The sequence below is a fragment of the Anguilla rostrata genome, chromosome 1, assembly GCF_018555375.3.
Source record: "Anguilla rostrata isolate EN2019 chromosome 1, ASM1855537v3, whole genome shotgun sequence".
NCBI classification, from domain to species: domain Eukaryota; kingdom Metazoa; phylum Chordata; class Actinopteri; order Anguilliformes; family Anguillidae; genus Anguilla; species Anguilla rostrata.
Genome location: NC_057933.1, coordinates 83836005 through 83848342, shown reverse-complemented (window position 1 = coordinate 83848342; position 12338 = coordinate 83836005). Strand labels below are relative to the sequence as shown.

The following is a 12338-nucleotide window of genomic DNA, read 5'->3' as shown; positions in this document are numbered from 1 at the left end:
CTTCATCCGGGACGGAACAGCGCCGCGAAATCAACGTGCGGCCGAAAACATATTACATCCGTAGTGTTAAGAACTACCGTTGAGAATGAACGGGAAAAGTTAAGGGAAGTTAAGCTTAACTATCCACGGGTCCGATTCCCCGACGGGGAGGCCTTCTTTTCTTTTATTCTCTTCACCCATTGTTATCGCGGAGGGATATATCCACTACACATCCTTCTTTTCTTTCGGTGTGTGATTTGTTTTGGTGTACGCTTTCATTGTGTGATTTGTTTTAGTGTATGTTCTCAGTGTGTGATTTGTTTTAGCGTACATTTCCAGTGTGTGATTTGTTTTAGTGTACGTTTCCAGTGTGTGATTTGTTTTAGTGTATGTTTTCAGTGTGTGATTTGTTTTAGTGTACGATTCCAGTGTGTGATTTGTTTTAGTGTACGATTTCAGTGTGTGATTTGTTTATTCAGTGTGTATTGTTTTAGTGTGATTTCGTGTGTTTTTTAGTGTACATTTTCAGTGTAAGTTCCGGAGTGCAACTGAGGATATTTTTGACATTTCTCACTGCCTTATTTCCTCTGTCTCGTCTCATCTGCTGTCTGTCTATTTCAGACCCAAACATTACAGCTTCAGCCTGTAAGCAGCACTGTCCAATTTCTGCCTGTTTTCCATCCCTGCTGCAGATTGAAAAATGTAGCTGGGAATCACAGAATGTACGTAAATCTAAATCAGAATAAGTAATGACTGAGAGAGTATACTGGAGTATACCTATCTTAATGCTGCCTGAGATGAAAGGAGTATGGTTGTTCCTCGTTAGTATAGTGGACAGTATCTCCGCCTGTCACGCGGAAGACCGGGGTTCGATTCCCCGACGGGGAGGCCTTCTTTTCTTTTTATCTCCACCCATTGTGAAATAACTTGAAGGTCCTTGACAAGAAAATTAAACTCAAATCCAGCAGTGTATGAATCACTATCAATATTATACAAAACTGCAATTCCCTACAGTGGGAATTGTGGCTACTACCACTGATGACAGAGCCAGGAAAGGGCCAAATAAGTGTTACTGGAGAAAACCACTGCCAAGGTCACTAAGACAGAGTCTTACTGTCTTTCTTTTAGCTGTGTTCAGCTCAATTGATTAAGTATGAATGTGCACATACTACGAGAGGAAACCGTGAGACAGTTTGTGCAGACACTCATTAATGCAGTCACTGGGTTAACACTGACCTTTCTTACTCTTATAGTCTTTTTAGACAATTAGGAAATGGCATATTTTGTACATAATAGATTCAAGGTATGGCTGCATTTTAACAACACTGCTGAATCCCTCACAAGCTCTTTCACATTTGGATTTACTGAAAACATTGTTGCAATGTTGCCATGCAACTTTCTGGGAATGTTGTGAAACATTGTCACTGTGGCAATGGAATCCGGCATTACATCATTTTCCATTGTGATGTCACACCACAACTACTACGTGGAGAAGCACGTCATAATCCAGTGTTGCTCATTGCGGTGTGTGTAGAGAAAGCCACTTTAACCACTATGCAGGAGAGACACAAATCAACTGGGAACACCTTGAGTGACTTTATTTGTGCAAGGGTTATAAAAATATTTTTATTAATCTCATAGTCGTAGCCTAATGCTGATGGCGACAAAAGAAAACATGCCTCTATGGGATACAAACTACAGCCATAATAATTAAAGGATCCATTACAACATAATGTCCCACTATTCCAAAACACCAACTCTCACATAACTCCATATTCTAAAACACACCAATTCTTCAATAACTCCACTATCTAACAAACTATGCACTATTCTAAAACCACAACTTTACTAATCCAATATCAAACACACCAACTCTTCACATAACGATTCCCCATAATGCATATCTCCTAATAATGTCACATTCTAAAACACACAATCTTCACATAACGTCCCCATTTCCAAACCACCAATCTTCATAACATCCCACTATTCTAAACACAACAACTCTTCATACCCACTATCAAAACACACCCTCATAACGCCACTATCTAACACCCAATCTAAATAATTCCGCTATTCTAAAACACACCAACTCTTCACATAACGTCCCCACTATTCTAAAACACACCAACTTACATACGTCCCATATCCCAAACACCAACTCTCACATACGCCCCACTATCAAACACACAACTCTTCACATAACCTATTCTAAACACCCCAACTCTTCACATAACGTCCCCACTATTCCAAAACACACCAATTTCACATAGCTCTTCTACACATTGCATAACGCTTTCTCCCCAACTATTCTAAACACACCAACTCTTCACATAACGTCCCACTATCTATTTCCTAAGAACATGCAAACTCTTCACATAACGCCATATCCCCACTATTCTGAAAACACACTCAACCCTTAAAACCAATATAACGTCCCCTATTCTGACAATTTCATAACACTACGAACACACTTCTTCACTTTTAATACGCCCACTATTAAAAAATTCACATGCCCGTACAGTCCTTGTATTTGCTATTTGACTCTGAGGAAGACGTACTGGACATCGAAACGTCCGTCTAGTTTCCCCTGGTACATTACAGTTTTTTTGATCTGTGCTCTGTGTGCTCCAGAATTCCTTATTTCCGACTAGTCCCCGTGAAGTTGTCTGGGTAAGGAGTTTCCATACTTTGACTGTCCCGGCTGTTCAGCACCTATTTAGTCCTCTTTCATTTAGCTGACGGGAAGTACTTTGGGCCTCTCCCCTTTTATACGACCCAGGAGTTAAATGCAAAAGTGTACTGTGTAGTGCAGACTGTCGGGTCTAATTTGAGGGCCTTTACACCCATATGGGGTGATCTGTGTAGGAACTGCAGCTCTTTATATACAGTCCCCCGTACACTGTATTGATTTAAAATGCTTCTGCTTTTTGTTGCAGATTGTACAGGCCTATATGTTAAATGTTTTTGCTTCTTATAAAGTACTGCATAAGTACATACATGTACACACACACACACCACGCACACACGCACACACCCCCTCTGTACTCAACACATCTCACAGTTCTAACCCTAAACATCACACATAGGTACCACATCAGGTAATGTGTATAAAAATATCTTTATTGTATAGAAAAATTATAAGTAAAAAAAAGTCATAAATAAAGCATGTCAGCCACAATAATTGTAATACATGAACAATAACAATATTTACAAATATTTAAAATATAAAATTGGTCATTCATAAAAACAGGGCACCACCCAAACACTTGCCCACTGAACACTTGAACGGCCAGACTGCAAGGTTACAGCCGTGTGTATAGGGTTCAGGGCACCAGTGGCTAAATCCCAGCCTTGCATTTGGCCAAGTATTAATAATTTAAAAAGCTTAATGATGTAAATAAAAATAAATAATTCCTGCTTTGCGGAGCATAGCACAGGCAGAGAGGGGACCAAGCCACAGTGGGCTCCAATGGCTTCTGCTTGAGTGTCAGACACCACAAATCCAGGTGTGTTTTTAGGTGCATTCTCGAGTTCCCTTTTCACCTCATTTATCTTGCCCTATGGCGCGACAGTCTTCATCGCATCACCATCCGGCTCAAAGTCCGGACGGGCATGTTCCATCCTGTCCCCCTACAGATCAATAGCAGATTATTTTGCTGATTAAAACCAACAGCAAAACAGTGCCAGCATGCATCTAATCGATTATAAAAGTGGTTCCAAATTAACAAACGAATATATTCTTTTTATTTACAGAACACAACATCATGAAATGCCTGCATATATGTGTTTGATTATGTTTAAACATTTTGAAAACAATAAACCCAAATCAAAATTTAAACCAGTTAATTCCGAGCCGCATTCTGGATGGCGGGTTGAAGTGTTTATAAACACATCAGGCAGAAAGAAGCAGTGAATTAACCCTTTGTTGGGAGCAGGGTTACGCACATCTCCCACACTCCCACCTCCTCTGTGTCAGTTTGAGAGACAAATGCTCCAGGGTTACTCAGCAACCAGACGCAGTGCCCACACTAAGGAACGAACTTGGCTTCTCTCACCTAAAGAGAACACAACAGAAGAAGAAAAGCGGAGGCCAAATTCAATGCCATCATGACTGGATGGGGTGAGTGAAGCTGCTAAGCTTGCAAGACCATTAGCTTGCCCGGTTTGGGAAGAACCAGTCTGAGGTTTAGAGGATTTCTGTTACGGACACTGAGGGAAGATTTTATGTGTTCATGTCTCCAAGCCAGTTTATCATTTAATGAAGGTCTGTTTGTTTTTATACTTGACTTCTTTATGTGAAGCGAATTACAGGAACATCCGTAAGATGGCGTCTGCTCAGCTGCACAGGAAACTACGACAGAGAGGTAAAGGTATCATGGCCTCAAATCACGGTGTTTGGAGGTCTACTGACCTTCTTTTTCTTGCCTGGGAATTTGAACAAACCCTCCTGAAGTGTGTTTGTGTTCACGTTTGTTTTACGTTTTGTCCAAACATAAACGAGACAAATGATGTAAAAAAAATGAGTAAAATAGAAGATGAAATTTTCTCATGAGCTGATAATTGAGTCATTGCTCAGGAGGTTTTGCTCACTGAATGCTGGAAATGTGTCTGTTGCTCAGCAAACTGATGAGTCGTCGCCGGTAATAAGTTCTATATGATGTACAGCGATGTTTGACATCATTCCTCCTCCACACCAGGAGAGGGTGGTGTTCTAGGTGAAGACGGGTTTGTTTTCATCCTGCAGGTCCAGCTCCTCCTCGCTGTCGTCCACTTCCTGGATGATGAGGTCAGCGCCGGAGTCCTCGGCCAGGTCATCGTCGTCATCGTCGGCTAGGAGCCACTCCCTGTCGCCCCCGTCGTCCTCAGCATCCACGGCCAGGAAGAGCCCCGTTTGGCTGTCGGCGGCGTCGGGGCCATCCAGGACCACGCCCTCGCAGCCGCTCCCCTGGAGGCAGTCGCTGCAGAGGCGGTACCGCCGCGTGCCCTCGCTCACCACCCGCCCCGTCTCCTCTGTCACGTGACGCTTGCACTTCCTGCACACCAGCTTCCGCGCCTGGTGGATCTGTGGGGGGGGGGGGGTGTTAGAGTGTACTGCATGGCACTGCTTCGAAGTGGTCGCGCAGTCGCAGTGGTTAGACGTTGCGCAGTGGCAGTGGTTAGAGGCTGCGCAGACGCAGTCGTAGCGCATGCGCGACTCACCGTTTCGCAGCGGCTGCGCAGTCACAGTTGTTAGAGGCTGCGCAGACGCAGTCGTAGCGCATGCGCGACTCACCGTTTCGCAGCGGCTGCGCAGTCACAGTTGTTAGAGGCTGCGCAGTCGCCAAGTCGATCCATGGCGATCGCAGCGACTCACCGCTTCGCAGCGGCTGCGCAGTCACAGTTGTTAGAGGCTGCGCAGTCGCAGTCGCAGCGCATGCGCGACTCACCGTTTCGCAGCGGCTGCGCAGTCACAGTTGTTAGAGGCTGCGCAGTCGCAGTCGCAGCGCATGCGCAACTCACCGTTTCGAAGTGGCTGCGCAGGTGCTCCAGGCGGGTGAAGCGCTTGCTGCAGGCTTCGCAGGGGTACGGCCGCTCGCCCGTGTGGCAGCGCAGGTGTCTCTTCAGATCAGCCTTCCTCTTCACCGTGTGCGTGCAGAACGGGCACTTAAAGCGCATGGAGGGGCTGGAGTCTGCTCACAGGAGGAAGGGGCGGGGCAACAAGGAAGGGCGGGCACACAGGAGGAAGGGGCGGGGCACACAGGAGGGAGGGGCGGAGCACACATGAGGGAGGGGCGGGGCACACAGGAGGAAGGGGCGGAGCACACAGGAGGGAGGGGCGGGGCACACAGGAGCAAGGGGCGGGCACACATGAGAGGGGAGGGGCAGACAGGGGGAAGGGGTGTGGCACAAAGGGAGGGGGCACACATAAGGGGTGGCACATATGGAGATGGGGAGTGGAAATATTAGTGGGTGTGGGATATGGGAGGGGGTGGGGCACACAGGACAGAGGGCAGAAGAGAGGAACCCCATCAGATTTGTGGGATTCATGTGCAGTGGGGGATTCATGTGCAGAGTGGGATTCATATGCAGTGTGGGATTTGTATGCAGTGGGGGATTCATGTGCAGTGTGGGACTCGTATGCAGAGTGGGATCCCTGTACTGCCCCCTCACTTCCCCTGCCCCCTCACCTTTGTTGAAGAAGCCCACCACCCCTACGATGGTGGGCAGGGTGGCGTAGAGCTCGTCAGCTTTCTGCATGTTGAGTGAGGGCTCCCCTGAGTCGCGGAGACCCTGCGTCGGCCGGCGCCGTGATCTCTTCTCTTCCGTGCCCTCCGCCTCCGTGCTGACGGGCGCCAGCTGGTACCCCCCCTCGGCCTCCGGGGGGCGCTGCTGGGCCCTGCGCCCGCCCCGCACAGGGGGGGTGCTGCGTTTCGGGGAGGGAGGCTTGGGCTCTGGGTAGTACTTCACCTCGGGGCTGTCACAGTAGGCTGGCCAGGGAGAGTCCTGGGGGGAGCCCGGGGGGCTGCCGGGGTCCTTGTGTTGGGAGGTGGGGTGGACGGGACTTGCATTTGCATCATGCTCACTCCCTCCACCGTCGTTGCCAAGCACCACCAGCTGGCGGTCAGCGTCATCATCCTCCTTGGCGCTGATGTCCAGGGATGACTTGATGAAGCCCTTGCAGAAGCTGATAACAGTAATAAATAAATAAGGAGAAGAACAAATTATTACATCATGGTTATAAATCATTATTCATTTCACATCTTACCAGGTCGCCTTAGCACCCCGGCTCTCCAGTAATGAATAATAAACTTTGTAGCTTTCATACGAGGAGCAGCAGCCCAAAGTGTTTCACAGCAGGGGAAAAACAGACCAAAAACAGGGCGTAGGAGAACATACAGACGGTTCTGCTTTCACCTCCAATTCCACAGCCAGTTCAGACGCAGAAACCAGCTGAGCTGAGCTAACGGTGATCAGAATCAGAACCGCTTTCAACGATCAATTAAGCCCTGAAAGACAACCTAACCCAGCAGACCCCGGGGCCTACGGGACCAGGGCTGGGGAGCCCAGCTTAATGTGAACCCCAAAAGTGGCCCTGGCAGCAGAGCTCCTGGTCTTAAGGGTCTGATCTGAGATCGATCATCAGGGGCTAATGGGACCAGACCCAGACAGCAGGTCCCATCAGGGGGTAATGGGATCAGACCCAGACAGCAGGTCCCATCAGGGGGTATGGGATCAGGCCCAGACAGCAGGCCCCATCAGGGGGTATGGGATCAGACCCAGACAGCAGGTCCCATCAGGGGGTCACGGGACCAGGCCCAGCCAGCAGGCCCCATCAGGGGCTAATGGGACCAGACCCAGCCAGCAGGCCCCATCAGGGGGGTAATGGGACCATACCCAGCCAGCAGGCCCCATCAGGGGGTCACGGGACCAGGCCCAGCCAGCAGGCCCCATCAGGGGGGTAATGGGACCATACCCAGCCAGCAGGCCCCATCAGGGCCTAATGGGACCAGGCCCAGCCAGCAGGCCCCATCAGGGGGGTAATGGGACCAGGCCCAGCCAGCAGGCCCCATCAGGGGGGTAATGGGACCAGACCCAGCCAGCAGGCCCCATCAGGGGCTAATGGGACCAGGCCCAGCCAGCAGGCCCCATCAGGGACTAATGGGACCAGACCCAGCCAGCAGGCCCCATCAGGGGCTAATGGGACCAGACCCAGCCAGCAGGCCCCATCAGGGGGTAATGGGGCGACGCCCAGGCTCGCGGGCTCACCTGATGACGTCGTTCATCTGCAGGTAGCTGGCGGCTGACATGACCTCGATGACGTTGTCGCTGGTGAGGCCCAGCCGGCCGGAGTAGACGAAGTCCAGGATGACGGCGAAGACGTCGGGGCTGAAGACGTCGAAGGAGGCGCTGGCGGGCCGGGCGCAGCCGCGCGCGCCCTGCTGCAGGAGCATGCGGAAGTAGCCGCTGCTGCCGGACAGCACGTTGCGGTGCGCCCGAAAAAGCCGTCCCTCCACCAGCACGTCGCAATCGCAGAAGAGTTCCTGCTGCCGCTGCTCGTCCAGCTGCTGGAGGAGGCGGCGCTGGTGGCTGACGGACATCTCCGCGCTGCTCAGCCCCGCCGCCTGTCTGCGGAAACCACGGCAACGACAAGAGAGCGTGTTACACACACCGCATCAGCACGGATGCCGTACATACACATAGGTTACACACACACCACACACTGGTTAAACACACACCACACACAGGTTAAACACACACCACACATACATACATTACAGGCATTTAGCAGATGCCCTTATCCAGAGCGACTTACACAACAACATACACAAGTTACACACACACCACACATACACCACACACAGGATAAACACACACCACACATACACCACACACAGGATAAACACACACCACACATAGGTTATACACACACACTACACATAGGTCATACATACTCCACACATACACCACACACTGGATAAAGTGGCTGCAGTTCCACTCTAGTGTGATGATAACTAGTTGTTGTCTCAGTTATATATCCCTTGCAGGATAATTGTGATATTCAACTAAAAAAAGATTAATACATTTCTGCTCAGTGGTGATTCAGACAGCAACCACAGGAAATAAATCCTTCTGCGGGACAACTTTAATCTCTATCTGAAGATACCCACAGAAACACCCATCCATCCATCTATCCATCCATCATTGTCATTGTCCAGTGCCCCCCCCCCCCCCCCCCCCCCCCCCCGTACATAAGAATAACACTGAGATAATATAATGTCAGCTTGCACTGGGGTCCTCAGTTCTGCTAGCATTTCTCAGCAGAAAGGGGATTTATAAATAGCACCGTCACACGTCTGTGTTCAGTCATCAGAGGTGCGGCTCTGAGAATATGAATCTAAAGCTGCGCAGAGCCCATGATCTGCGTTAGAGCCCAGAAGCACAGGGAGCCCAGAAGCACAGGGAGTTCAGAAGCACAGGGAGCCCTAAAGCACAGGGAGTTCAGAAGCACAGGGAGCCCTAAAGCACAGGGAGTTCAGAAGCACAGGGAGCCCAGAAGCACAGGGAGTTCAGAAGCACAGGGAGCCCAGAAGCACAGGGAGCCCAGAAGCACAGGGAGTTCAGAAGCACAGGGAGCCCAGAAGCACAGGGAGTTCAGAAGCACAGGGAGCCCAGAAGCACAGGGAGTTCAGAAGCACAGGGAGCCCAGAAGCACAGGGAGCCCTAAAGAACAGGGAGTTCAGAAGCACAGGGAGCCCAGAAGCACAGGGAGCCCTAAGGCACAGGGAGCCCAGAAGCACAGGAAGTGCAGAAGCACAGGGTGTTCAGAAGCACAGGGAGCCCTAAAGCACAGGGAGCCCAGAAGCACAGGGAGCCCTAAAGAACAGGGAGTTCAGAAGCACAGGGAGCCCTAAGGCACAGGGAGCCCAGAAGCACAGGAAGTGCAGAAGCACAGGGTGTTCAGAAGCACAGGGAGCCCTAAAGCACAGGGAGCCCAGAAGCACAGGGAGCCCTAAAGAACAGGGAGTTCAGAAGCACAGGAGGCCATAAAGCACAGGGAGCCCAGAAGCACAGGGAGCCATAAAGCACAGGGAGCCCAGAAGCACAGGGAGTTCAGAAGCACAGGGAGCCCTAAAGAACAGGGAGTTCAGAAGCACAGGGAGCCATAAAGCACAGGGAGCCCAGAAGCACAGGGAGTGCACAGTTGGACAGCATTGCCCAAAGGCAGTTTAATTTAGCACAGACCCTGCCACACATGATGACCTCACAGAGCATGTGCGCCTCTGTGCTAGCAGCAGCGCGATGCCCGCCTGCCTCGGGGAGCCTGCGCTGTGAATGCAGGACCGGCTCTTTCCATCTGTCAATCAGACGGAAAGTGGAGCAGCCACAAGCAGCGCTCGGGATGTTGAAAGCGTTATTATTGGCACATCTCTCCCGCGCTCCTGCTCTCAGTTGCTCTCCGATCAGCCTTTCCATGCGCGCGCATCTTTGGTTGTTTAGTAGGGAAAAAACCAAGAGAAGCAGGAACGGACTCTGTGAGTAATAACAAAGAGAAGCGGGAACGGACTCTGTGAGTAATAATTGATTGGTACCATATGCTGTGTTCTTGGCCTCAAGGCATTGGAATGGCAAAACGAACAAAAAAATGTTTTGCTCCACTTTGTATGTTTGACACAGTTATTCCACAAGCATCTATTATACCTACATATTATAAGACCTCAATTATTGCATTATTTCTTTTTTGTTTAGATTGATAAGTGAATGTAGGCAAGCGAGCGCCGCCCGACTGTCCCGTTAGGAGCGCACCTCAACACAGAGGCGTCACTAGGGGCGTGCGGGGGGTGCGGACCGCACCGGGTGACAGCATCAGAGGGGGGTGACACCGAAATGACTGGCAATACATTTTTTTATACAGTGTTTTGTGTAGCGACGGGCTGAAACAGCTAATTTCTCCGATGCAGTTTACTGCCGGTTGATTTAATTAGCGGTATTAATGTTTAACATTAATGTGCTTTGTCGTTTGAATGCATAACCCCGGTCGACAACATCCCACAGCACCCCCACCCCCGCCGGTCGACAACATCGGGTGACACCAACGGTCGACCGCACCAGGTGTCACCAACTCTAGTGACGCCACTGCCTAAACACCCTTATCTTTTGTCTCAGCTACGTGCTCGAGAGCCTTTTGTTTTGTACAACACACGGAGTACTCCTCTGGGACTCCGCCCAGCGCACTCTCCGCACTGTGAGTGGTGGAAAATGCTGTCAATCAACGGCGCGCTTTCGGCGAGGGAAGCTACACCCGACTCTCCGCATCGGGCAACAAGGGACTCCAACCGCGAGCGCTCGAGGCTCCGTCCGCGCTGTGCCGAAAATCCAACTGGGCGACGACAGCGACCCAAGACAACGGTTCTGAAGAGACCTACAGCACACTAGAATTAAAACTGCCCACATCCTTAAACAGCAAACGAAACGTTCATTGAGAAAAAAAAAATTAAATACAAATTGCGTTTATACATGATTATCTGGTCGTGCTTATTATGTAAAAATCGACATGTGCTTTGCCAAAAAGGAGTATTATTCTGAGTATTATTGTGCTATTGCCTGATTTACAGAAAATAATTCCAAATTTAAACCAACGTGACGGCGTAGAAGCGCCCGGGGTATCGACGCCCGTTTGGTGCCAAGCGAAAGATTGCCCATCGCAGGAAATAAAACGAGATCCTGCCGCTCCCGGGCACACAGATAGGCATGTAAGCCTGCATTTTAGCATTACATTACGGCAAGGTGTGCGCTGTTAAAATACATGAGAAGCGGGCATTAATTTCGGTCCTCGCGCTACGAAGCCCCAATGTGTCGGGAATGACGCCCACTTGTGTACCAACAATAGAAAGATATCTTGCCACAGTACCACCGTATAGAGAGGGATAAAAATTACTTTCTTCCTTTTTTCAAAAGGATCACGAAACATCTGCCCGGTCCAAAGAGTTTGTGGGCAAAGATCTCGCGCACACCCGGTTTTGTTCGCCATATGACGACTAACCCCCCTCACCCCCTCCGTCCGTTCGGGAGCACCACGGTCAGCGGGAGAGGGGATTCGTGTGTTGCGGAGAGAGACACGCACTTCGCAGGCGTTCCTTATTCGCAGGACCCGCTGACGCCCTAACGTTACACCCAGCCTCCGCGCCACCCCCCTGACCCTGCCAGTAACAGCCTACCTATCGATACTTACTGTTGCCCTGGTTCTCCGGGTGTCCGCGAGGATCCCTTAGTCCTAATTTCAGTGACCATTTCCATTTTTTGAAAAAAAAAAAAAAAATGTAGTTGGTCCAACGTTAGCTGGCTGCCTCTCTCCTGCTCTCTCGCGCAGGGTACACATTCGTTTAGTTCCTGCTCAGCCCTAAAGACCGAAACCCGGTTATTGGACAAAAGGAGCTGTGCTGACGTGGGTGTTTAGCTGAGCGCCCGAGGGCCGGGGAACCACTTAAAGTCCCAGTGTCCCTTTTTACAACAAGCGAACCTGTCCCGTGGTACCCGCCCGAACGCCCGCGAGGGAACACCAACGCCCAAAAGTGCCGTAGTCTAGGCGATTTGTACCGTTGTGTAGCAGATGCCAGGTTGCTCTCTAAATTGCGATTTTAAACGATTCTCCAAACCTGTGCGCGCGACTTCTGTAAAAATGTCAGCGTGCTGCAATATATAAGGGAGACTTACGACTCCGTGACTCTCAGTGCATACTATTGGTCCAGTGTGTGCAGTTTAAAAAGTGGTAAAAAATTTTTTTTAAAGCATCAGCCTGTGTTTTTAATTGATATAACTGACCACAACCGTTATCAGTGGAGTGGACCGGTGAAATGTTATACCATATATAAAATATT

General features: G+C 50.1%; 1 protein-coding gene and 1 non-coding gene across 2 annotated transcripts; one reads left to right on the top strand and one right to left on the bottom strand.

Moving 5' to 3' along the window:
• Positions 1-795: 795 nt before the first annotated feature.
• On the top strand, positions 796-867 carry trnad-guc (transfer RNA aspartic acid (anticodon GUC)). Its single transcript has one exon. It is a non-coding gene; the product is annotated as a tRNA-Asp (tRNA).
• A 2214-nt stretch (positions 868-3081) lies between these two features.
• zbtb8a (zinc finger and BTB domain containing 8A) lies at positions 3082-12099 on the bottom strand. The gene is made up of 5 exons (XM_064323967.1): positions 11693-12099; positions 7729-8088; positions 6150-6646; positions 5482-5651; positions 3082-5044 (listed from the first exon to the last, which is right to left on the bottom strand). The coding sequence occupies exons 1-5, from the start codon at positions 11755-11757 to the stop codon at positions 4694-4696; spliced, it is 1443 nt and encodes a 480-aa protein (XP_064180037.1). The 5' UTR covers positions 11758-12099; the 3' UTR covers positions 3082-4693.
• Positions 12100-12338: the final 239 nt, after the last annotated feature.